Source organism: Zeugodacus cucurbitae, chromosome 4 (genome assembly GCF_028554725.1).
Source record: "Zeugodacus cucurbitae isolate PBARC_wt_2022May chromosome 4, idZeuCucr1.2, whole genome shotgun sequence".
NCBI classification, from domain to species: Eukaryota; Metazoa; Arthropoda; class Insecta; order Diptera; family Tephritidae; genus Zeugodacus; species Zeugodacus cucurbitae.
The window spans coordinates 18,958,176-18,985,298 of NC_071669.1; the positions used below are offsets into that span (position 1 = coordinate 18,958,176).

General features: G+C 37.3%; 5 protein-coding genes across 6 annotated transcripts; 3 read left to right on the forward strand and 2 right to left on the reverse strand.

Moving 5' to 3' along the window:
• Window positions 1-3,228: 3,228 nt before the first annotated feature.
• On the reverse strand, window positions 3,229-4,993 carry LOC105216381 (uncharacterized). The gene is made up of 2 exons (XM_011190850.3): window positions 4,344-4,993; window positions 3,229-4,284 (listed from the first exon to the last, which is right to left on the reverse strand). Exons 1-2 carry the CDS (start codon window positions 4,372-4,374, stop codon window positions 3,338-3,340), a joined length of 978 nt encoding a protein of 325 aa, XP_011189152.2. The 5' UTR covers window positions 4,375-4,993; the 3' UTR covers window positions 3,229-3,337.
• Window positions 4,994-10,279: 5,286 nt separating this feature from the next.
• LOC105216389 (collagen alpha-1(IX) chain) lies at window positions 10,280-13,892 on the forward strand. The gene is made up of 7 exons (XM_011190862.3): window positions 10,280-10,510; window positions 11,521-11,975; window positions 12,040-12,231; window positions 12,289-12,600; window positions 12,654-13,143; window positions 13,196-13,297; window positions 13,354-13,892. The coding sequence occupies exons 1-7, from the start codon at window positions 10,426-10,428 to the stop codon at window positions 13,758-13,760; spliced, it is 2,043 nt and encodes a 680-aa protein (XP_011189164.2). The 5' UTR covers window positions 10,280-10,425; the 3' UTR covers window positions 13,761-13,892.
• Window positions 13,893-14,420: 528 nt separating this feature from the next.
• On the forward strand, window positions 14,421-15,517 carry LOC128921412 (uncharacterized). Its single transcript, XM_054229055.1, has 3 exons — window positions 14,421-14,568; window positions 14,694-15,064; window positions 15,279-15,517. Exons 1-3 carry the CDS (start codon window positions 14,541-14,543, stop codon window positions 15,486-15,488), a joined length of 609 nt encoding a protein of 202 aa, XP_054085030.1. The 5' UTR covers window positions 14,421-14,540; the 3' UTR covers window positions 15,489-15,517.
• A 5,446-nt stretch (window positions 15,518-20,963) lies between these two features.
• LOC128921411 (uncharacterized) lies at window positions 20,964-22,111 on the forward strand. 2 transcript variants are annotated; one of them, XM_054229053.1, is made up of 3 exons: window positions 20,964-21,124; window positions 21,250-21,619; window positions 21,857-22,111. In XM_054229053.1, exons 2-3 carry the CDS (start codon window positions 21,311-21,313, stop codon window positions 22,064-22,066), a joined length of 519 nt encoding a protein of 172 aa, XP_054085028.1. In that variant the 5' UTR covers window positions 20,964-21,124; window positions 21,250-21,310; the 3' UTR covers window positions 22,067-22,111. The 2 variants fall into 2 exon arrangements, with proteins under 2 accessions (XP_054085028.1, XP_054085029.1); XM_054229054.1 differs by lacking the exon at window positions 20,964-21,124 and having other exon boundaries at window positions 21,203-21,619.
• Window positions 22,112-24,655: 2,544 nt separating this feature from the next.
• On the reverse strand, window positions 24,656-25,937 carry LOC105216398 (uncharacterized). Its single transcript, XM_011190873.3, has 2 exons — window positions 25,782-25,937; window positions 24,656-25,653 (listed from the first exon to the last, which is right to left on the reverse strand). Exons 1-2 carry the CDS (start codon window positions 25,810-25,812, stop codon window positions 24,764-24,766), a joined length of 921 nt encoding a protein of 306 aa, XP_011189175.2. The 5' UTR covers window positions 25,813-25,937; the 3' UTR covers window positions 24,656-24,763.
• Window positions 25,938-27,123: the final 1,186 nt, after the last annotated feature.

Consider the following 27,123-nt stretch of genomic DNA (forward strand, 5'->3'; position numbering starts at 1 on the left):
AATGCTCATTCACAGAAAGTAGCGTGGTACTTAACTGTAACTGTCTAAACACAACCACCGACTTCTGTTTAGCCCGCCTGGGGCACAGATTTTGCTTTCGGTGGCTCATTACTTACAATTATTGACTTTACCTTTTTCAAATTAATGAAATGGAGCCGAAAAGGCGCCGACAATTTCAAGAGTAATAAAAGAAAGTTAAAGCTTTTGAAAAAATTGTGTGCTACCTACAGAAATATACTTCATATGTAGAAGAGTGTGGGAATATACATATATTCTACCGTTAGTAATGCTTTTGTCGTTGTAGAAGTGAGCAGGAAAAAAACTTTTACTTTTCTTATCGAGAGAAACAATCTCATTTCCTTTATTCTTAAATTTAAATAAAACTTCTTTGGCAATTAAGCAAGGGATCTGCTCGAATCCCGGTTGAAACTAATTTCTTTCTACAGAATTTATCAACATCTTAATTATAACATGTAAAAACTACAATTCGAATCCATTCCCAGTTCGCAGACTTCTTAGAAAAAATATATAGCAAAAGTTTATACTAGCTAGTCAATATCAAAATCGATCGTATATTTCCGAAAATTCGAGAAATAACTCATAAAATGTTTCCTCCGTTCGTAATTGGATCGCAAATCTGAGGGATCTTTAAGCGGCGGCGATACATCTGGAACACTGCTACATAGAGTTTGATTTGAAAGAAAATACCTTCAGGTTCCTGTCATTATTCAGATCGACTCAGATCAGATCCATTGATTATTTGATAATATGATTATGGACTGCTCCTTCTACGTTGGTCGCCTTGTCGTGGCGAAGGGGCTTAAGTAAGAGTAAATGCGCGCATCCCAAATGGAAACACGCACTTACTTTTACGAACTAAGAGGGATACTTAACAATTTACACAATGGGGATACAGATGAATAAGCCTACGGTTTTACGTCTGTATCCTATTGTGGAATTGTTAGGACACCCGCACCAACACCACCCTAAGCCAAGGTGTTGAGGCACCCGTGCCGATGGCTGAATGGTCAGCGGGCGGTAACGAGTAGCTGATCGCGAACGGTCCCCTCCGATGCCCGGGCGAGGTCGGAGGTATCAAAATGCCTTCTCTGCGCATACCGGCTCTTCGTACGAGTGACCAACCCCTTCTGGACTACTCGTGGGACCAACAATGGAGCTCTATTGGTCAACTACCAGAGGATACAAAAAGCAATTATTTATACAGATAGTCAAGCGGCGCTCCTGGCATTGTCGACGTCACTAACTAACTCCAGCGTAGTTCGCAACTGCAAGAAGCTTTGAGCAATCTGAAAGGCAAAGTACAATTAGACTTAGTCTGGGTTCCCGGCCATAGGAACATCTTCGGTAACGAAAGGGCAGACGAGTTGGCAAAAGCAGGAGCCGTTCTAGACGAATCCGAAGCTGAGCCAATTCTATGCCCTCTAGGAACGATCAAAAGAGAGCTCAACAATCAATTGGAACAATTAGCAGAGAACAGATGGAAGAATACAACAAAATATAAAATAGCTAAACAGACATGGCCAAAATATGATAAGACTAGATCTACGGTATTATTAAATAGCTCCAGATAAAGTATTTTCAGACTTACAGCTACTCTAACAGGCCATTTGGAGAACATGCAATGAAAATGGGTATACCCTATAATAACATTTGTCGAGGCTGTGAACTGGAGGGAAATAAGAAAACAATTTTCCATTTTCTCTGTGAATGTCCAGCCCTATCGCAGATATGACACAAGACACTAGGAAGCCATCAGGCATTAAGCCTTGAATGGATATCAACTAAAAACATATCGGATATAAGTAGTTTCATCGAAAACACAAAGTGGTTTGAACGGAAAGATGAAACGGGACAACAGTAAATTATAAGGTCTGCGAACAGTGTATCAAAATGGCACAGCTAGTACTAATTGGGCCATAAAATGATATGGCAGCACTCATACCTACCTACCTATTATGGACTGAATAGAATGATGATAGGATGAAGAGGTTCAAGAGCTACAATTTCATACAGAAACATCAACGATTTGGTATGGTTTATGTATCGGTGGAATCATCGGTCCATGCTTCGACGCGCTATGATAATTGATGTCTGAAATTGAAGATCCCGGCGACATTTGGTTTCAATAAGATCAAACTCAACCTTGCAACTAAGTATATCTACAAAACCCATGTGATCCAGTAATCTGTTTCGAATACCAAATTATAGTTTCCTTTATAACGCAAACATAAGTTCTATGCTTTTGGTTCGTTATCGTTTCATAATAGGATATCTGGCACGATCCCAACAGAAAGCAAAGTGTCTCAGTTGTTGAATAATTTCCGTAGCCATTAACGAAGTTTAACGGTGATGTTTGGGTAGAAAAGACTAGTAGTCGTCTTAAACACATTCTTCTTAATTGTAGGTATATTTATGAATTCAAAGGGCGTCATTTTTTAACCTTCTGTATTCAGAAACATCTCAAACAAGTCGTAAGTTTATCAAAATTTGTGCTTTGAAAAGGCTTTGAAGCTATGCACTCGACTTATTATTAAGTTTTGTGTTTCCTTTTCAAATTATTCAATTCTCAGTTCTCAGAATTAGAATAAAAGATGCACGATAGATGGCGCAACTTATAGATTCCTTGATCTGGCCCTATTATGTTTAAAAGTTAATGAAGGGTCACCGTTTATAATTATTTGAGTATTACTCGAAGGTTATGGCTATGCCTAAATAACAATCGTTGAACCTGCTTTCACTGACCTTATTCTGCTGAAGAGTTAGTGGAAGATGTCTTTCAACTTCTCATCCTGCACTTATGAGTTTTTGGTTTTATTATATAAACGTCAGCGATCATGTGAGTGGAAGACGATCTTGAAGTTGACCTTAGTACATCGATACCGCCAAAGTATTGCTCCTTCTTTGAAATATTAGTTAGAAGACGGCACAAAATGATTACTTCTAATATTTTATTGATCGTTCATTTCATAATCTAATCCATGATTCGATCATTTTGAAATTTTCAACCATCATGTTCAAGACGATTTGATTTAATTTGTTAAACTTGTTGAGGAAGACTTTGAGATTCTTGCCGCTTCTTTGTCCTATCAAAAATGAATTGACTATATATTCTAAAATCCATCTAAGTAATCTAAGTAAAGTACACTTCTCTTCCCTCAAACCAGCTTTATTGCATAGAAATTTAACTCCATAAAACCTATAGCTTCGTAAATTTTGAAGTAATAAATATTTATTCGCTAATATATATTAGATATAAGTATGTTTGCGTTCTAAAAGTATCGATAAAGGAATATCACATAACTATGCTCAAGCATAATTATTTCTTAACAACTACTTTAGCGGCATTACCACCAGCCTCTGGTGCAGCAATGCCAACTGTGGGCTGCAAGTGACTGCTCTCAACTGGTTTGTTTACATTATTCTCCACCGCTGCTGGTGCAACGCTCGCTTTAACTGGCTTTGCGGTTGTGCTGATCTCTTTTGCAGGTTTAACGCTCGACGCGTTTTCCTGAACTGGTTTCGCAATGGGCGCGTGCACTTCACTTTTCACCACTGTGTTCGTGGCGGCCTCGTCCAAAGCCTCAGCCTCGGCTGCCGCAATTTGATGGCCTATTTTATCCAATGCCTGCAATGCGACATCCAACACAGCGTCGTTCTCCTCGGAGGATGAGTTGTCTTCGTCCTTTTTCTTCTGCACCACAATGCGTTTGGTGTCTTTGAAAAATGGCGATGTCTTGAATTTGCGCTCGGCATATGCTACCTCCTTTGGATGTGACTTCTGGCACTCCTCGTACGCGACGTCCAACCACAATCCATGCGTACGACACTTGGCCACATTTAATTTGCATTTATTATAGAACACTGCCAACTCACTGGCTGTCTTACCGCAGATCGGCTCGTACGGCTCCACGCAATCGTCATCGCAGAGGAAACCTTCTTGCAGCGCCACAGCGCTACCGCTTATGGCGGCCGTATTGGCTCTGTTGCAAGCGGCACCATCGCAAGCGTACCAAGCAATCGGTATGGCCAAGTAGGGTGGACTGCGTCCTGCTGCCGTAGTTGCGTTCAGCGGAAGGAACGTGCGTTTCACATAGTAGCCGTGCTCCTCGGTGGCAAGCTGTGCGCCATTGTGTCCCAAATCGGTGGAGGTGGACCATTTCGTTTTGGTTTTGGCCTTGCTGGAGGGTGCGCCGCTGGACGAGGATCGGTGTTTCTTGTGCCTTTTGGCGTCACCGCCGGCGATGGCGAGTAAGACAATGAGCACTAGAAGTATGCAAGTTTAGTTAACGGTTCAGCCGTGTAACGCTGAGTCAAAAACTTACCCGCAATAAAAGTGATTTTGTAGCACTGCATGTTGTTGCGTTGGAAAACGGGGAACGTATGTGTTCAATATTAACTGGATGTAAGCGCAGGCGCAATACAACTGCGCTCGCTAGCAAGCCGCGGGCTGCTTAAGTAACTTAAAGATAAAGTAGTGAATTTGTAAAGGTGAGTTGAAAAAAGTACAAAATAAAATAAGCAGACGTTTAACTGGGAATTCTTTTAGTGGCTTCTTCTGGACTGGTTTGCGCAAGCTTTGTTTGTTTTTCGTTTTATTTTTTTTTTTCGAGTATCTTCGGCTTAGATCGTTGGTTTGTTTATCACACACAGTTCCAGCTTCTGTTTGTTTCTCCGCTTTCTCGTTGCGTGCGTGTAAGTCAACGCCGCAGTTCGTTGGTTCGTTTGGGTGAAATTTGAATGCGCCGCCAGTCAGCTTCCTAGAAGTTTCAGCTTCTTAATGTTTCGTACAAACAAATATCGCGTGGAGATGCGGTTTATTGCGTTCAGTATAGGAGTAGCAGCCGGTTTTTCGGTAATTGGGTCATTTGATTTTTATTTTGATTCGCTTGAATTATCTCTCATCTGCTATATTGTTTGCACTCAACGGCATAAAAAAAATCGTATACTTCAAGAAGTTTTGAGAGAAATTGAAATGCTGTTGTTTTTAATATTTTTTATTTTTTTTGTTTGATAAAAAGAAATTGTGTAAATGATAGGTACTTGTACTTGAGTTCAGTTGGAGTGCGTTACTTTCACCAAATCGCCTCACGTTTTTGCAAAATTCTTTACCAGAATGTAAAGAAGACTTTGCGAATTTGGATGCTTAAGCTAACAGCGGCGTGAATAATTCCTTATTTTATATCTCATATAGGTCACCCACGTTTTTGAGCACTTCTGAAAGATGAAGAATTTGCATTAAAGATTTGGTCTCTTAGAGAAACTCTTGTATGCTTGCATTGCTCGTTTTTTATTTAACCGATTTCATGAATAATTTTCTATAGAGTTTTTCTCATTACATATACGCTCTCATTATATATAACATCACTTTTCTTGTGTTAGAAATGACCGAAAAATGATGGATCTTATTAGTTTAAACGGACTCTGTACTGAAGTTTTTAGTTTATTTGATTTTAAGATAAGCTTTTAATATCAAAAATTGGCGCGTTTTTTAGTCCTTGCTTATTGCTGCCTGTAGCTATTCGAAAAAAAAAACGTATTGATCCGCTATAGGTATCGAACCCTGGTCCAACATAGTAGTAGTGCTCATATCTAACTATTACACCGTTGAGACTGCCTACCCATTCTCTTACAATCTTTTGCAATCTTTGAAATAATGTTGCTTTTTGATTGGTTCTCCTCTCAACCAACGAATGACCACAGCCGTAAGTTTAAAAATACGTGAAGTAGTCTTTCTGTAGCGTTTGCTAAAATCTTGCTCTGCTTCTTCTCCTTGACTGGCGTAGACACTGCTTCCGCGGTTATAGCAGTGTCCAAAACAGCGCGCCACGTATCCCTCCTTCTGGCAGTTTGGCGCCAATTGGTTATACCAAGCGAAGCCAGGTCCCTCTCCTCCTGGTCCTTCCATCGGACTGGAGGTCTCCCTCTACCTCGGCCTCCACCAGCGGTCACTGCATCGAATACTTTCAGAGCTGGAGCACTTTCATCCATTCGAACAACATGACCTAGCCAGCGTAGCCGCTGTCTTTTTATTCGCTTGACTATGTCTATGTCGTCGAATAATACATACAGCTCATCGTTCTATCGTCTGCGGTATTCGCCGTTGCCAATGTTTAAGGGACCATAAATCTTCCGCAAAACCTTTCTCTCGAAAACTTCTAGTGCCGTCTCATCGGATGTTGACATCGTCCACGCTTCTGCACCGTAAAGAAGGACGGGAATGATGAGAGACTTGTAGAGTTTTGTTTTTGTTCGTCGAGAGAGGACTTTACTTTTCAATTGCCTACTTAGTCCATAGTAGCACCTGTTGGCAACAGTGATTCTGCGTTGGATTTCCAGGCTGACATTGTTATTGTAGTTAATGCTGGTTCCCAGGTAGACGAAATTATCTACAACTTCAAAGTTATGACTGTCAACAGTGACGTGGGAGCCAAGACGCGAATGCGCTGACTGTTTGTTTGACGACAGGAGATATTTCGTCTTGTCCTCGTTCACCACCAGACCCATACTCTTCGCTTCCTTATCCAGTCTGGAAAAAGCAGAACTAACGGCGCGGGTGTTGTTTTCAATGATATCGATATCATCGGTGTACTCTAGTAGCTGTACACTCTTATAGATGATTGTACCTCCTCTATTTAACTCTGCAGCTCGTATTATTTTCTCCAGCATCAGGTTAAAGAAATCACACGAGAGTGAGTCACCTTGTCTGAAACCTCGTCTGGTATCAAACGGCTCGGAGAGGTCCTTCCCGATCCTGACATAGTTTTTGGTGTTGCTCAACGTTAGCTTACACAGCCGTATTAGTTTTGCGGGGATACCAAATTCAGACATCGCGGCATAAAGGCAGCCCTTTTCGTGCTGTCGAAAGCAACTTTAAAGTCGACAAAGAGATGGTGTGTGTCGATCCTATTTTCACGGGTCTTTTCCAGAATTTGGCGCATCATGAATATCTGGTCTGTTGTTGATTTTCCAGGTCTAAAGCCACACTGATATTGTCCAATAAGTTTGTTGACGGTGGACTTTAGTCTTTCACACAGTACGCTCGACAGAACCTTATACGCGATGTTGAGGAGGCTTATCCCACGGTAATTGGCGCAAATTGGGGGGTCTCCCTTTTTGTGTATTGGACAGAGTACACTGAGATTCCTATCGTCAGGCATGCTTTCTTCCGACCATATTCTGCAAAGAAGCTGATGTAAGCATCAAAATTGGGGTCTCTCATCTGAGGCTGTTTCTTCGATTTCATTGGGGGGTGTTTTTATGTGGTGGGTCCCAAACCCTACGCACAACCGCATAAGCGGGTTTCGCCTTCTTTAGCTCGCCTCCAAACGGATGTCTGTTGGCTACCCAGAGGATACTTGGTCTAAGACCGGAAGTCGTGAGCTGCTTGAGCCACATGTAATAGAATCGTTCCTGGCCACTCCCAAGTGAATGCAGTCAGAAACTTTCCTCACTTACGTGAACTTCTACATATTACTCCATCCTCCAATGATCTGCTTAAGTTATATTTCAATTTACTGAAAGTACGTGATTGCATACCTGAACTTAAACAACGGTAGTTTCTTTTGTGTCGGAACATTTCAAATAATGACAACTCACTTGCGCAAATAACAATACCGAATGTCGGAAATTCAATGTAAAATCATAAATTTCCAGTGTAGCATTCATAGTAGTACATTTCCAAATGCTTCCGTTACATTTTATTGCTAAAATGTTTGATTTAAATGGCATGACTTTGAGTTGTGTGAATAATTTTGACCCTCGCATAAATGAAGTAATTTGCAATTTTGGTCGATTTATTTAAAATAGAAAGTCAATTTATTAAATTATTTTTATTTTTAAATACCTAAGATATGAATAAAGATTTCCTTAGCACGAACCTATAACCTAGTTTTTATGATTTCCAAGATACAACAGTTTTTGTGGAAAACTGAAGGATGTGTGAATAATTATGTCCGCCTCTGTATCTCCCAAAAGAGGATTTGTTCTCAACATCGAGTCTCGAATCAATTGTCTACGTAAAGTAGACATCTGTAAAACTAACAGAATTCATTTGTGTGTGTCTAACTTTAAATATATGACCCCTTGTAAATTTTACATTTTGATTTTATATATGGTATGAATGTGACTTGCTTCATAAAATCTTTTTTTGGTCAAGGTCATTGGAAAAAAATCATCGTACATACAGTGGCTGATGATATTTATGATATATCGAAGTAATTATTATGACACATAATTGTTTTTTCTCCATTCCATTCCATTCTTCGGAAAGTATGGAAGACTATTCTAATTTTTCTCATGATACTTTTTGAGCTTGCTAGGCTTTTTTTCCATATTGTAAAGGGTGATTTTTTAAGAGCTTGATAACTTTTTAAAAAAAAAAAAGCATAAAATTTGCAAAATCTCATCGGTTCTTTATTTGAAACGTTAGATTGGTTCATGACATTTACTTTTTGAAGATAATTTCATTTAAATGTTGACCGCGGCTGCGTCTTAGGTGGTCCATTCGGAAAGTCCAATTTTGGGCAACTTTTTCGAGCATTTCGGCCGGAATAGCCCGAATTTCTTCGGAAATGTTGTCTTCCAAAGCTGGAATAGTTGCTGGCTTATTTCTGTAGACTTTAGACTTGACGTAGCCCCACAAAAAATAGTCTAAAGGCGTTAAATCGCATGATCTTGGTGGCCAACTTACGGGTCCATTTCTTGAGATGAATTGTTCTCCGAAGTTTTCCCTCAAAATGGCCATAGAATCGCGAGCTGTGTGGCATGTAGCGCCATCTTGTTGAAACCACATGTCAACCAAGTTCAGTTCTTCCATTTTTGGCAACAAAAAGTTTGTTAGCATCGAACGATAGCGATCGCCATTCACCGTAACGTTGCGTCCAACAGCATCTTTGAAAAAATACGGTCCAATGATTCCACCAGCGTACAAACCACACCAAACAGTGCGGGATGCATGGGCAGTTCTTGAACGGCTTCTGGTTGCTCTTCACCCCAAATGCGGCAATTTTGCTTATTTACGTAGCCATTCAACCAGAAATGAGCCTCATCGCTGAACAAAATTTGTCGATAAAAAAGCGGATTTTCTGCCAACTTTTCTAGGGCCCATTAACTGAAAATTCGACGTTGTGGCAGATCGTTCGGCTTCAGTTCTTGCACGAGCTGTATTTTATACGGTTTTACACCAAGATCTTTGCGTAAAATCTTCCATGTGGTCGAATAACACAAACCCAATTGCTGCGAACGGCGACGAATCGACATTTCACGGTCTTCAGCCACACTCTCAGAAACAGACGCAATATTCTCTTCTGTACGCACTGTACGCATTCGTGTGGTTGGTTTAATGTCCAATAAAGTAAACTGAGTGCGAAACTTGGTCACAATCGCATTAATTGTTTGCTCACTTGGTCGATTATGTAGACCATAAATCGGACGTAAAGCGCGAAACACATTTCGAACCGAACACTGATTTTGGTAATAAAATTCAATGATTTGCAAGCGTTGCTCGTTAGTAAGTCTATTCATGATGAAATGTCAAAGCATACTGAGCATCTTTCTCTTTGACACCATGTCTGAAATCCCACGTGATCTGTCAAATACTAATGCATGAAAATCCTAACCTCAAAAAAATCACCCTATATAAACTAAAGAATACTACCGCAGATCCGTTCTAGCTTTCGTAATTTGGAATTAGCTTAAAGAGATTCTCTTATATTTTATTTAATATAATAAAGTTTTTGGTAATGGAATTTTGTCTCAAAGTTCTTCAAACCACCGAACTCAATTCGTTCGTTTCTGCTTGATTCTTTCTCATTTCATATAGCGTTTTGAATCGTACTCAAATTTAGGTATCCCACTGTAAATCATTTTTACGAAATCATAAATAGTTTAAAAATCATGTAATGACACAAAAATACATCGGACATACCAACAATTGCTTCATTCATTATCGCATTGAGAGAGTAGAGTTGTGCACAAATTTTTCTTCTAGCAACACTAAATGGTCAACATCTGGTACTCATAAGTTCTAATGGCTCTACTGCAAGATCGCTTAAAATGAAAATCTTGATCCCATTGACAGCACAAAAGCGGGCAGCGATAAGCTGAGGAGTGTAGACAGTTGCAAATGGAATAAGAATTATTAAAATAAAAAGAGCAGCAAGCATAAAAATATCTCGTTAATGTGACAATTGCGTAGATTAAGGCTATACAATATGATCTAATATATTGGTTGGGCATGGCTGTCTGAGACACTTCAAGTACTTTATATTTTAGTTGCGTGACGGTCTTCATAGATCGAGGAGCTTTGTTGAATTAGAAACAAAAAACGAATTAAAACTGAACTTAGAATGCAGAGGATTTTAATAAAGTGATATATTAAATAATTTTGAAAAAACAAAACAAACGATGAAGTTATTCTACATCATATTGGTGGCTGTGCTCGTTTTCGGGCCTGTGCCGAATCTGGCTGCTGTTTCGAAACGAGAAAGTGGTGTGTATCGGTGTTAAATAATTTGTTAAAAAAAATTTATAAAATAAAATAAAATAAAATAAAATAAAATAAAATAAAATAAAATAAAATAAAATAAAATAAAATAAAATAAAATAAAATAAAATAAAATAAAATAAAATTAAATTAAAATAAATAAAAAAATTATAAAAAAAGAAATTGAAAAATAAGAACGAAATCAAATATCAAGAAATATCACATTCGGTAGTCCAACAAGACACTAGCGTCCGGCTAAATTAAAATTAGTCCACATAATTGCTGATAACCTCAGCTGTTGACACTATTTCCTCATTCACAAAAGAGCGCATATTCCATGCTTACGTTAAAAAGCTGCCAAAGTCGAAATATTAAATGATCAAATGCAAATAGAAAGTGCTATAAATATAGTAAAGTATATGAAATTAATCTAAATACTATCTGCCAAACTCGACTAAAATTCTTGTGCATCAGTGGAGTTAATTACCTGCAAATGTGTTTTATTTTTAATTTGGTGAATTGGTGACAAAAACAAATGAGTCGACTTATGACTTTTTAATAATTAATGTATTCAATTATTGGAGGAAGTTATAAAAGAACCAAAAAGCATAGAAGGGCAAATTTCCGAGCTGAACGTTAAACTCTCTCGTGCCTTCAAATAGAACAGAGTATAAAAACTATTCTCATTCTATGTGTGAATAAGCACTATAATTCGATAATAAGTGAGATACAGAGAGGGAGAGAGTTTGAATCGACTTAGTTTAGCTTGATTCTTAAAAAGTTTCTCATATACTTCATTCCAAGGTTAATCCAATAGCTCAAGTAGATTTAAGTTACTTTAGAGATTTTTGATATACTTATTTTTTGATATACCAGAGGACAGAGAGTTTCAGAGTAGGGTGAAAAATAAATGAAAAGGCACTTATTTGAGTTTTGTTTAAGATTTTAGTTACTGGCCCTAACTTATGGATTCACATGCTGACTAACTGATTTTCATTCAATATTTTTTTCCATAGACAACATCGGCGTGGATGCTTATGATCAGTTTGAAGATGACGACTTTGTGCCGGTTAGCCCATGCAGCATACAACGTGCTGGTGATCCTGATCTCACCAACTATGATATCATCTCCTCGTATCGCTTCGACGAGGCGTATCATCAATATCAAGGCGTTCAACAAATTGTCGGTTCGACTGGCTATCAGACCGCATATCATTTCGAAGAGTACTCCAACATGACAATCGAGTCGTCACAGGCTTTCCCTAAAGGTGTACCCGATGCCTTCTCATTTGAATGCACATTTCGTGTGCCAGAATTTGATCCACCAAATGAGTGGTTCCTCTTCGAAATCTCGAATTATAGATACGAATCACAGATGAGCGTCATTATGAATCCACTTTACAATGCGCTGGAATTTTCACTACCCAAATATGATGGTTCTTTGCAGACGGTTACATATGAGGAGTTGGAAGTATATAATTGCATGAACCTGCTGATATTTGCCACTTGTTAATTTTCTGCATATACTTCAACAGATTTTTGACCATTCATGGCACAAAGTAATGCTTGGTGTTACACAGGATGCTGTACGTCTTTGGATCGATTGCAAACCTGTGCCAGATCGTAGTGGCAGTTTGAATACGCGATTAGATGTGCGCAGTCCGATTGATGCGACCGAAGGTGCTTTTACTGTCGCACGTGATTGCAAAACTAAAAGCACAGTACCAGTAAGTAAACTAACTGTGACAATGTCAAGAACACTTGTTAAAAGTCTCGCTTTACAGATTGACTTGCAATGGATGATCTTCAGTTGTGATGTTGACAAACCTAATCGTGCCACATGTGAAGACATACTGCAATATGCGAAGGCGCCTAAGGGAGATTCGGCTAAGGAGTCATATACCACGCCGCGTTCAACTGTGTTGCCGTCATCGTCAACACCACAGCGTCCGGATTTAACATTTCTAACGACTACTACTTATCGACCAACGCTTCTGTCATCCACACCAGTTGCTTTGCAGGGACAGGAATTGCATGCCTGTCCTGAAGTGTGTCCAAGAGGGCCACCAGGACCTCCAGGTCCACAGGGACCACCGGTGAGCTGCTAATAACAAATTATAGGCAATTAAAATTAATTTATACTTTAAAGGGGCAAGTGGTTGGACCGGGACAGATAACTCCATATGCCAATCAGCTGGATGGTCGCCCAAGTAAAGGTGAAAAAGGTGAACCTGGACTTCCCGGCATACCTGGACAAGTCGGAGTACGGGGTTGGGATGGTATACCAGGTCCGAAAGGCGAACCAGGTTTAATTGGGCGACCAGGTCCACCTGGCGTTGTAACGGCGGATATACAAAATGTGACTGTTGGCCTTCCCGGAACTAAGGGAGCTCCTGGTTTACCCGGTTTAAATGGCCAAAAAGGAGAGCGTGGTTTACCCGGATTAGACGGTGGCATGGGTGAACGTGGTGAGTCAGGACTTCAAGGCATAAAAGGAGAAAGAGGTTTTCCCGGTGTTGCAGGGCCACCAGGACCCTCTGGTCCACCTGGACCGCCAGGTGTATCTGGCACAATAAATAACGAAGTTAAAAATATAGAAGAACGCGAGATACGAGAGATTTGTTTGGCTGTTGTAAGAGGTAACAAACATAATTGTGTTTCATAATTATATATTAATAATATACCGCTTAGATTACATAAGTGAAATTTCATCAACATTAACTGGGCCACCTGGTCCACCCGGTCGACCTGGTAAAGGCCGCCCTGGAACGCCAGGACATCCGGGCGCGCAAGGTACGTCACTTTTAACATGACAACGAAACTATTTGCAACATTCATGTTTTCTCTAGGTGAACCTGGAGTACAAGGACCGCCCGGTGAACGGGGCTATCCGGGCGTAATAGGTTTGCAAGGACCACAAGGTGAGACTGGTCCACGCGGACCGGAGGGGCCGAAAGGTGATAGCGGCGAAGATGGAGTTGGTCATCCCGGACCGATTGGGTTACCGGGTCCACAAGGCCCTGAAGGTCGTTGTGAAGATGGTTTACCTGGTAGGCCTGGTGAACCTGGTGCTGTTGGTGCACCTGGCGAACCCGGTGTACATGGCCCTCCTGGACAGCCTGGAGTTTGCCCGGATTGTAATGCCTATCAAGCAGCTTACGCGTATCCAATAATGCTTGCACAACAACAACAAAATAATAAGGGACCTCCGAATTATTACAACAAAGGGCCGTCCAATTATTACAATAAGGGCTAAAATTACAATTATTGTGTGCAATGTTGACATTTTTTTGTTTATGTGAAACATTTCTTTAAAAAAGAGTAATGTTTTCGTATCTCGGAAATTATGGTATTTTCAATAAAGTTTTGTTTCTGAGAGGGTTAAATACGTAAAATCTGTCGTATAAATGGCTTGATTGGGTCCCTAGAAAAGAGGTGCTCCATGCAAACTATGTATATATGTAGATTATTTATTATCTATTATTATTATCTAGGGTTTTGAGAAATACAAAATGGTGACTGATACTTTATAAATATACTATGTATAATCGGAGTTCGCTCTGGCTACAAAGTTTGCCAACTGCCGTAATCAACTGAATTTAGTTTGTGACTTGTACGCAGCTGAACTGAGGTTTGCTTCCGAAACCCATGCGAAAAAGAGTAGAGTAAAGAATGAAACCAACAACAAACTTCCAATAAAATGCATATATTAATATATTTTCGATTTTCAAAATAATCATTAATTTTATCTAAACTGTTTTTTTTTTGTTCATAGAAAGTTGCCACATTCAATTAATAAATTCTTTCGCCTTTTTACATCTTCCATCATACATTTTTGTTGTTTTCATTATCAAAGCTGCACATCATATGTGGTGTTGTTGTTCTTGTTATTTACTATTATTTTACATTTCTTTATTTAAAAAAATTTTAACACACTTAATCGCGCTAGAGTTGGCGCATTTACAGATTTTCGCTATTTCTATAAAAAGGCGAAAATATTGGAGAAGAAATTTAGTTTTATTTACAAGCCGTAACCATGAAGCAGTCGAGCACCAAATTGTGTGGTATGAGTTTATTAAAAAACTCAATTTGTTATTTTCATTTTCGAAACATAAATATATAGTTTATATATGAGTTTATAGTGAATGTTGTTGATACTATTGTCATCAAAAGTGTTAATTATTTGTAGCGTTTCTCTTATTCAATGCCTGTGCTGCTTTGGTGAGCGCACTGCCTTATCGGCATTTGATTACGCTTGACTCCGCTGATGTCTCCCTGGTGCCCAAAGAAACTGTTGTTGCAACTGAATTACATGTGACACCAAACGTTGCACGAATTGGGGACTATGAATATAAAGAAGTACCGTTAGTATCGCGTAAACGTGCTAAGGAAATTGTTGTGACTGAGGAGAAATCGGGTGGTGAAGTGGAAAAAGAAAACACACAAAATGCAGAGGTGGCAAATGAAAAAGAAGGAGTGGAGCAGATTAAGAACGGTGAATTAATTAATAGCATTGAAGATATCGAGGAGAATCCACAAAGTATTACTGATAGTGCCGTGGTAAGTGTGTACAGTAATATAAATTAATGATGACCGCGACGTAAATCAATAATTACAATGACGTAAAGTAATCATTACAATGACATAAAGTAATCTTCACTTTATTGTAAAATAATCATCTATTTTATCAATATTTATATAATAATACATATTTATGATAATCATACCTGATTCATTTAAAACTTGTTATCGCTTTCTTTTCTTATTCTCCCAGTTGAAGCCGCATAAAATCAAAACTCCTAACCCAGATGGCGGAAATCCTATTTATATAACAATACCAATATACGTGAATTCAATGCCCGGTCTGCCAGTGACACTATCGATTGGTGGTCAACAGATTCCGCACAAAGCGAATCGTATCAGTTTGAGAGGTGCGCTGAAGAGAGAGGTCTCTCCAACATCGTTATACAACAAATTACCATAGGGAATAAATAAAATAAACATACTCGTATATTCTGAAATAAATATGTATTCGTTCAATTATTTCTCATGTGATTGTTGTTAGATCAAGTCGAATGAAGGGAGCATAGCTGTGAGGCTATGAGCTTCATTGGCAAGCTTTCTTGTTGCTGTAGAAATACAACGTTTTTATTTTAACGTGAAGTGTTATATAGTATTAGAACACTTCATTGATTTGTCATACCATATATAACACTAAATATATCTCGTTTAGTTTCGGGACTTACAAACAACCGTTAGATGAACCAAACTATTATACTCTCTTTGCAACATATTGTGACAATATAAAAACACTAGAAACCTTAAATTTTATGGTAAATATGGCACAGAAGTGCTGCGTGGACGCGGCGGCGCCTATTTATGGATGGAAAACCATACCTCAGGAACTACTCGAACAATTTCGTGTCGACCAAATGTAGGTTCAAAATATTTCCTGGGCATCCCAATAGCATAGGTTGAAATGTGGCGAAATCGGTTAACAACCACACCTACATTCCTTATAACACAATTTTGAAGACGATCTGAGTCGTGCACTTTACAAGTATAAATTAAGCACCAGTGAAGATATCGGAACAAACTTAGCACCAATGTGTATTTCTAATGCGACATCTCTCGACAAAAAAATAGCCGAAATCGAATTATAACTTTTCAAGACCACATATGTACATATATCGAACATGAGAACTCAAGTGCTTGTGGCTAGTTTTTTTCCGAAAACTCGGCAAATATCTCAGATATTCTAAAGTACTTAAAAGGAGATTGTTTTGTTTTAGCTAATAGTGTGTCGCTGTACAAGTCAATATTTCCTCTAGCTCCATATACCTGTTATACGAGTTTTCAAACTTCCAGTGGACTTTGTACAATAGTATATATAGTATATGTTAGTCGTTATTCCGGTGAATTTTATGCCGAATATCGCATTGTGCATTCTCATAGTACAATTACATAAATAAATTGCGAGTATATACAATTTTCGATATGTTCAATTTTATTATAATTTAATCTAAATTTTGTATCAAAAGAAGACTTACATATGTAAAACTAATATTAAGTTTTTGTGTATTTGAAAATAGTCATATTTAAGGGAGCACAACGTCGAATCTCGAGCAAGTTGAATTGTTACATTTCTTTGAAAAAAAAAGAAAGTTGTATAGACTTGCGTACAGGAGCTGACGATATTTGTGGTACATCGAAGATCCATTGCAGTACCTTAATTAGGTTAAGAAGACTCACTTAAGTATTATTTAATATAATAAGAATATTGGGAATGGGTATAATTTACTGTAAGTTACTTTTGCGAAATCATAAACAGTTTAAAAATCATCTAATGATATAAACATAGAACGGACTTACCAACAATTGCTTCAATACTTATCGCATTGGGAGAGTAGAGTTGTGAACAGATCTTTCTTCTAGCAACACTAAATGGTCAACATTTGGTACTCACACATACATATAAGTTCTAATGGTTCTACTGTTAGATCGCATAAACCGAAAATCTTGTTTCAAAGCAACAAACGTAAAGAGGAGCGATAAGATGAATAGTATTGTATTGTAAAAAAGTCGATTTTGTCGTATAGTGTAAATATATAATATGTCGTTAATGTGATTAAGGCTATACAATATGATCTAATATATTGGTTGGGCATGGCTGCTAAGACACTTCAAGTATTTTATACTTTAGTTGCGAGACGGTCTTCATAGATTGAAGAGGTTTAGTTAGTTATTTGAACTTAGAATGCAAACGATTTGAATAAAGTGATATTATAAATAATTTTGAAAAATAAAAAGCTAAAAGGATGACGTTATTCTACAACATATTGGCTGTTATGCTCGTTTTCGGGACTCTGTCAAGTATAGGTGTTGATTCAAACAGCCAAAGTGGTGTGTATCAGTGTTAAAAATTTTGGGGGAAAAAAAATACAAAAAAATAAAATAAAATAAAATAAAATAAAATAAAATAAAATAAAATAAAATAAAATAAAATAAAATAAAATAAAATAAAATAAAATAAAATAAAATAAAATAAAATAAAATAAAATAAAATAAAATAAAATAAAATAAAATAAAATAAAATAAAATAAAATAAAATAAAATAAAATAAAATAAAATAAAATAAAATAAAATAAAATAAAATAAAATAAAATAAAATAAAATAAAATAAAATAAAATAAAATAAAATAAAATAAAATAAAATAAAATAAAATAAAATAAAATAAAATAAAATAAAATAAAATAAAATAAAATAAAATAAAATAAAATAAAATAAAATAAAATAAAATAAAATAAAATAAAATAAAATAAAATAAAATAAAATAAAATAAAATAAAATAAAATAAAATAAAATAAAATAAAATAAAATAAAATAAAATAAAATAAAATAGAATAAAATAAAATAAAATAAAATAAAATAAAATAAAATAAAATAAAATAAAATAAAATAAAATAAAATAAAATAAAATAAAATAAAATAAAATAAAATAACATTGCTGATAACCTTAGACATTCACAAAATTCGCAAAAGAGCACACATTCCATGCTTACGGCTGCCAAAGTCGAAATAGTAAATGATCAAATACAAATAGAAAAGATAGTAAAGTATAGGTAAATAAACAAAATACTATAAAACTCGACTAGAATTCTGTGCTTTTTTTAATTTGGTGAATTGGTGACAAAAACAAATAAGTCGACTTATGACTTTTTAGTATTTAATGTATTAAATTTTTGGAGGAAGTTATAAAAGAACCAACAAGCATAGAAGGGCAAATTTCCGAGCTGAACATTAAACGCTCTCGTGCTTTCAATTAATGTAAAGAATTAAAAATATTGATTGAAAAACTTGATTTTTTGTGGGACATACCACAATCTTTAATTATATTATAATATATTTATAACATTATATTATATGGCAACATCATGTCAGCAAGTCAGCAAGTCCTACTTAATTCCAGGACTGCTGAAACGAATATAACACAAAAGGGAACTGCCAATACATAAGCAACAGTTAGGCTCAAGTCCGCCTGCTGTTATAAAACATAGCGCGTAAGCTTTGTAATACCCTTCTCTATCTGGCAGCGACCGCGTGCACATCACATTGCACATCAAATAAATCATTAGTCTAAATATCTAATGTCTTTGATTTAAGGTTATGAACTATAATCACCACATTTTTTTAAGTTTTTTACTTCATTCCAGCGCTAATACTAGGTTTCAGTAGTTGAAGTAGATTTGAGTTACTCTAGAGATTTCTGATTCATGTTTGATATCCATTTATTAATTTATTTATCAATAATTGAGAACAGAAAGCTTCAGGGAAGGATGGAAAATAAATTAGGGGTATATCAAGTTTTTATCACGAATCAGAGGAACTTACTTTAGCTTAATAGGATTTACGTGTTTGACATATTATCTGAAACTGTTTCATTGACTCAGATCCTAATTGTAAGATACCCGTGTATATCGTGCATTGTAAATTTTTCAATGCTGATTAACTTAGGTATTATTATATGCATTGAGGTTTGTTTAAGTCTTAAGTTGTTGGTCTTAACTTATTGAATCTCATGTTGACTAACTGATTTTCAAACGAAAGACATCAGATAGTTGCCATCATAATTGCAATCAAAAAGGGAAATATTCTTTCTACATAGATATCATCGACTTAGAGACTTATGAACAGAAATTGCATGAATGTCCTGAAGAGTGTCCAAGAGGGCCACCCGGACCTCCAGGTCCACAAGGACCACCGGTAAGCTAATCACATTATATTATAGGCAATTAAAATTAATTTATTCGTTAAAGGGACAAGTGGTTGGGCCGGGACAGAAATCTCCACATGCCAATCAGCTGGATGGTCGCCCAAGTAAAGGTGAAACAGGTGAACCTGGATTTCCCGGCTTACCAGGTTTTAATGGTCTAGCAGGGCTACCGGGTAAAAAAGGAGAAAGAGGTGTTGCAGGACCACCAGGACCCTCTGGGCCACCTGCATCGCTCTATGAATCTGATACAGTTAATATCGAAATTCAAAATATAGAAGATCGCGAAATTCGAGAGATTTGTTTGGCTGTTGTAAAAGGTAACAAACATAATTGTGTTTCATAATTATATATTAACAATATACCGCTTAGATTACATAAGTGAAATTTCCTCAACATTAACTGGCCCACCTGGTCAACCCGGTGCACGTGGTTTGCCTGGAGAGAAAGGATATCCTGGTTTACCCGGTATTGATGGTAAAGGTCGTCCTGGACCGCAAGGATATCCCGGCGCGAAAGGTACGTCACATTTAACATGACAACGAAAATATTTGCTACATTCATGTTTTCTCTAGGCGAACCTGGAGTACAAGGACCGCCCGGTGAACGGGGCTATCCAGGCATAATAGGTTTGCGTGGACATCGAGGTGAGACGGGTCAACCCGGACTAATTGGGTTACCGGGTCCAAAAGGCCCTGAAGGTCGTTGTGAGGATGGTAGGCCTGGTGAACCTGGTACTGTTGGTGCACCTAGCGAACCCAAGCAAGAATATTACCCTTATTCGCGGATGCAACCCAAACCAGTACCAGTACGAGTACGAGTATCCAGAATCAAAAATAATATATTATTGAAAAACCTGTAAAATATAGATTTATACACAGTTTTAGTAATTTACTTCGGAAAAAGTTTCATGTATATACATACGTTAAAACATGTATTCTGTGCTTTTCTTTGTTGCAGTTGGCTATTGTTTGGCTCTTGACGTCTGTATCCCATGCCTTTGTTACACGATTTATGTAATCCATAAGCATAATATCATATTTTTTGTTAGCCTCCGTACGATATAGAGAGACTCATTTAAAATACTGCTTCGATAGTAAAATTTTAAGTTTTTTATTATCCCCTGGTCGAAAAGATCGATTTATGGAATGAATTTTGTATGGAATTTTACTTCTTTGTCATTTCAAGAGTTCGAGTTATGGAGAACTTCCAGTTATAGAAGTTCGAGGTATGGAAGGAAAATGTATGCAATTTGATTTCTAAACGCTTGCCAATGAAAAAGTTCGAGTTATGGCCATCTTCGACTTATGGAAGTTCGAGTTATGGAAGTTCCACTGTACTTTCAATAAAGTATTGTTTCTGAGAGGGTTGAATACGTACCTGTCGTTTAGTTGTCAAACTACATATGGAGATTATTTAAGAGCTTATTTGGAAGCGTAAAGGCTATAATAGTGCGAACTAGTACCTCAAACAAACTTCCAATAAAATACATATATAAATATATTTTCGATTTTCAAAATAGTCATTAATTTTATCTAAACTGTTTTTTTTTGTTTATAGAAAGTTGCCACATTCAATTAATAAATTCTTTCGCCTTTTTACATCTTCCATCATACATTTTTGTTGTTTTCATTATCAAAGCTGCACATCATATGTGGTGTTGTTGTTCTTGTTATTTACTATTATTTTACATTTCTTTATTTAAAAAAATTTTAACACACATAATCTCGCTAGAGTTGGCGCATTTACAGATTTTCGCTATTTCTATAAAAAGGCGAAAATATTGGAGAAGAAATTTAGTTTTATTTACAAGCCGTAACCATGAAGCAGTCGAGCACCAAATTGTCTGGTATGAGTTTATTAAAAAACTCAATTTGTTATTTTCATTTTCGAAACATAAATATATAGTTTATATATGAGTTTATAGTGAATGTTTTTGATACTATTGTCATCAAAAGTGTTAATTATTTGTAGCGTTTCTCTTATTCAATGCCTGTGCTGCTTTGGTGAGCGCACTGCCTTATCGGCATTTGATATGCTTGACTCCGCTGATGTCTCCCTGGTGCCCAAAGAAACTGTTGTTGCAACTGAATTACATGTGACACCAAACGTTGCACGAATTGGGGACTATGAATATAAAGAAGTACCGTTAGTATCGCGTAAACGTGCTAAGGAAATTGTTGTGACTGAGGAGAAATCGGGTGGTGAAGTGGAAAAAGAAAACACACAAAATGCAGAGGTGGCAAATGAAAAAGAAGTAGTGGAGCAGATTAAGAACGGTGAATTAATTAATACCATTGAAGATATCGAGGAGAATCCACAAAGTATTACTGATAGTGCTGTGGTAAGTGTGTACAGTAATATAAAGTAATGATGACCGCGACGTAAACCAATAATTACAATGACTTAAAGTAATCATTACAATGACGTAAAGTAATCATTACAATGACATAAAGTAATCTTTACTTTATCGTAAAATAATCATCTATTTTTTCAATATTTATATAATAATATTTATGATAATCATACCTGGTGTGATTCATTTAAAACTTGTTATCGCTTTCTTTTCTTATTCTCCCAGTTGAAGCCGCATAAAATCAAAACTCCTAACCCAGATGGCGGAAATCCTATTTATATAACAATACCAATATACGTGAATTCAATGCCCGGTCTGCCAGTGACACTATCGATTGGTGGTCAACAGATTCCGCACAAAGCGAATCGTATCAGTTTGAGAGGTGCGCTGAAGAGAGAGGTCTCTCCAACATCGTTATACAACAAATTACCATAGGGAATAAATAAAATAAACATACTCGTATATTCTGAAATAAATATGTATTCGTTCTCTTATTTCTCATGTGATTGTTGTTAGATCAAGTCGAATGAAGGGAGCTTGTGTGAAGCTATGAGCTTCATCGGCCATTGTTTTAGTCAGTATTTGCTAGTTTCCGATTTTCTGTCTATAGAAGGGGATACCCGCTCGACGATTCTGGCTTCAAGAAGATTGATATCGACCAGAATGAGGTCAACATCATCGGTATCGTCGGCTTCATTTTTAGTTCTACAAAACTCCCAGACTTAACAGGAAGATTAACACTTCTTGGTTGTTAAATTGGCATCAGATTTGTACAACCCGAAAAGTACCTATAGTTGGATCTCATGTGACATTTTAGCTTACCTGGATTTCTCAATTCTCTAAGTTCACGGTCCTCCGTATATGTTTCCCTTTGTTCCATGAAATGAAAATAACTAAATTGTTCCTTTTAAACTTTTATTCCCATAAACTTTTCTATTAAATATTTTCTTTTTACTGCACGTCCCTCCTCACCACCATTGTCTGCATCATCTTCTTCATACTCCTCTTCTTCCTCCTCCTCATCATCGTCGGTATTATTCTCACTCTCCGCTTCCACATTTCCGTCGCCGATCTTAGTGTCACCACTTATAGCCGCTTCAAGCTCCTCCTCTGCTTCTTCATCCTCATTCTCCTCCTCGTCATAATCATAATCGGCTTGCCTATAGCTTGCAACATGATGACGCGGTAACACACGAGCACCTGTGTCCGCATGCTTTTGGGACGCGTGTGCATTTGCGTCTAGGCGTGCAACACCGGCAGCGCTCACGCTTTGCGGCAAACAAGTGCACCAAATCAACACTAGAATTTGAGTAAAAATGTGGAAAGTGTGAAAAGGTTGTTATATAAGTGTATAAGGGATCTATTTTTTTTTAAATTTCAAACCTAAACATAAACAGCCGACCGTTGTTGCTTCTATCAATTGCATTTCCTCGGTTTGTCTTCCACTTGACGTTTGCCGCCACTTCAGTGTCATCGTTGACTTTTTATACACGCGTTTATCGTTGAATGATGTAATTATTGTTATGAATGCACTCAAAATTTACATTTTACTAGCTGCATAGAACTTGTTTTCCTCTCCCAGCACGATATGATTTCCATCTTGAGTTTTGTTTGGGAAAGTGAAAGTGATGCTGCACACTTGCTTTATCTCGACTTGTAATCGTAAAGGTTTTGATTTAAAATACATAAAGAAATTACGATTTTTTTATTGTTAAATTATTTCTAATAATGCCTATAATTTTAATATGTGGCCTTGATATTCTTCGTGAAGAACATATTATGTAATAGTCATCTACATTAATCAAAGAGCTTTCTGTAAGAATTCGAATGTGTGCTATCAAGTTTTTCGTTAAACAACTCGAAGATTTCAAGTTCTTTTTCATGTCTATTGAAGTTTATCGCCCACTCTTCCCTTAAATACTTAATTTCGATTATTGAAGCAATCTATATTCATCGCGTTCCAGCAATTATATGCTCTCATAAAAGATTATAGAAGAATATAGAAGGACATATAGAAGAGTTTAGTCCATACTCACAGGAGAAAAAAAGTAGACATTTCTTATTTGATGGGATGCGTTTCTAGAAATTATCTAACGAATATAGTTTTAGAACTTAGGTCCCATTTCATAGTTGTTGGATTTTTATGAAAAAATCTCTGGAATATCTGGACATTATTTTATGAGATTGAACTTCAAATACTAGAAACAATAAAGAAATTATCAAATTATTTGTGGCTGTGCTTGACTTCAAGAAAACACAAGAAAACACAAGAGACTTCTAGAGCTTTTGTCCTTAAATAAATGTATAACTTTGGTGTTGAAAGAGGCCTCAAGAAACAAAAACCAAACTGCGGAGGCTCTCACTTTCTATTTAATGTTGTCTAAAATCTGATTAGTATCACAATCTAGTGTAGTTTTAGTTTTTATTGGTCGCCGTTTTACAAAGTTGTCTAACTTAGGTAGACTATATAAATCTTTTTGATAGAACATTCGAGAATCACACATCTGGGGTCGCTCTCAAAAGTTTCATTTTTAGTCTTGCATTTTGAGCTCAATGCTATGTGGCAAGGTGTATCAAACTCATTTCGACCGAAATCTTACGATTCCCTCTTTGGAGGCAATAAATGAATATCCTACATCCAGGACTTACGTAGACTTTGTGAACGTGGCACTTCTGGAACCTTTACAATATTTTAGTGGACTCTTTTCTGCTTTTAAAACTTTCGATTTTTGAATGGTTAGTCTGAAGGTCTGCTTCTTTGCATTTCCTAGCCTGGGAATTATTTCCTTAAATTTTAATTCCAAATCAATCCACCTTGGACTGAGTAATTACTTGGCCGGATATAAATATGGGTCCGTTCCGGATACCTACAACTGAGTGACGTGGGATCGTTTAATCCTTCTGATGGCTGTGGAGATACCTACATAGTCGGGGCGGTTAAGTACATGAAAGAAACTAGACGACTTTACGAAAATAACATTAGCTCTTCAAAGGCAGTTCAAAACTAACAACGACAGCTTCGAATTTCTTCAATGAAATTTCTTTATATTTTTTCCTAAATAACTATGCAATAAATAAATAAGTACATACAACTACACACTATAGAGCGCCAAATAAAATCAATTAGCTCATTTAAGCTGCGCTCGCAGCTGGTTCCGCAGCAGTTGCAGGTTTTTCCTCCGCAACCAATGCAGGATTTGAAGCGCTGGGAGCTGGTATAGTTTCTGCCACTACATTTTCAACTTCCTCGGCTGGTTTGGCCGGCTCCTGCGGTTGCTTGTTGACCAACTCGGGCTCCTTGAGAATCTCCTCAACGCCGGCAATAATTTCCTCCTCCTCAGGCGTGAAAATACTATCCGGCTTAATAGTGGTTGCTGCGGTGCCACCAGCTGCTGCCTCATCCTCATCATCATCGTCATCGCCAATCACATTCTCGATTGTCTGCTGTATGAAATGCTCGAACAGCTGGAAGTACTGCAACGCGTTGGTGGCCACCTGTTCGGTGGGCAGCGTGGTGACCTTCTTCAGCGCATCGCGTATGAGTATTAACACAGATGTGTTGCGTGATGGCGCATTCGGCGTCGCAGCCACAGTTGGTGCGCCAGCTTCCGCGTTCTGTTCGGGTTCCTTATCGAGCGCAGCGGTTGGTGCGTTCATCGCGGGCGCTGACAAAGGTTCTGGTACTGCGACGGTTTCAACTAACTCGGGTTTCTCAGCCTCTGCGGCCTGTGTGTCGCGACGACGTCGACGTCTGCCATCGTCATCACCATCATCATCGGCATCATCCTCATCACTATCCTCCTGTGAGTCGTCAGGAAATTGTTGTTGATGTTGTGCGAAATTTTGCGCTTGCACATCATCTTCCTCCTCAGAGTCATCTTCGTCGGAGTATGCTTGACGCGCGACGCGCAGCGCATGCACATTTTCGCTGGCTGGCGTCAAGGCGCTGGCGCTGCGAGGACCACCGTTAATGGCGGCGGCGTCGATAGCACCGAAACAAATGTAAAATAACGCCAATAAAACTGAAAGTGACAAAAGTGTTTGTTGTAAAAATTTGAATTCTAAACAATATATTGAAATTTTTGTGAATTTTATTTTATTTTTATTGTTGTTTTGTTGATGTTAACTGTTAGTGTTTAGTGAAACCCACCGGCACAGCAGTTGAAGACACGGACACCCATTTCGTATTTTACTTTCTCAGTCTGCAGTTTGTGCGATCTTTATGAGCGAATTCAGCGCAACGCCGTCGTCTTTTATATACCCAGCCATGTTTGGACATTCGGCGGCTTGAAGCCACATACAGACATACCCTTAAATATAAATATATGTATTCGAAAAATTGTACCAGCAGTTGCTCTGGCGCATGTAAAAAATGAAAGTAAAAATCCAAATCAATTTCGCCGCTTAACGATGACAATAATGGCAGCGTGTTGGCGGCGTCGCTGCTCGCGCTTGCCGCAGGAAAAAAACACGCTGCTCGTAATGCGCTCAATCAGCATCGTTCAAATTTGCTGAATGTGTTTTATGCTCGATTTGCTTGACTCAGCTCGGTGTCTCATCTTGAAATTTCGGACGTACGTTTTTAGTTGCTTTATGTTATCGTTTTTGTATTTGTTTTGTTAATCTGTTTTCAAAAGAAAGCGAAATTGTTTGCGCTTCTGATCTTCATTTTTTCTTGTTGTTTATTTAAATTTGCCTTTAGTTATACGGTTCAAATAGTCGCTTTAAAATTGGCATATTGATTTTGGCTATTGACACCTTTGTTGTTGACTCATTGTTGTTGTATTTGAGTCACTGTGTCTGGTAAATATGTATGAGTTTGCATCAAGCAAGTAATAGTTAGCTTTATTTTCGCCAAAAAATTTAGTAAATATATTTATCCTCACAAAGTCACACCGACAGTGTTGAATATACAGTCGTAAATAGGTCATCTACGCTTACATAAGCAACTCTGAACGATTTTATATTTTAAGAAATCTGTATATGTATAATAGCTTCATCAAGTTAACTTAGTAAGACATTAGACAAAGAAAAAATAAATTATATAATACTGGGAAGGTTTCAAATATTTCAAGCGGTCGTTGACAGCAATTTAATTAAGAATGGTTAGAGAAGAGATGATAACACTGAATCTACATATTGTAAGCATTCTACCATATAAAGGGTGATCCATATCCTTAATTTTTTAAAGAAAACGTCATTGAAATATTAAATTTAATGGAGACTGTTTATTATCATTCGAAAGAACATTATTTAGCATTTACTTTTTCAACATTATCCCTTTCAAATGTTGGCCGCGGCTTCATTTCAGATGGTCCATCCGTTGAGAGCAATTTTCGATGACTCGTTCGAGCATTTCCACTGGTAACCGGCAAATCATAAGCGTGATGTTTTGATCCAAGGCCTGAATCAAAACGGGATTGTTCGCATAGACTTTATATTTTACATATCCCCACAGGAAAAAGTATAGCGGTTTAATATCACACGATCTG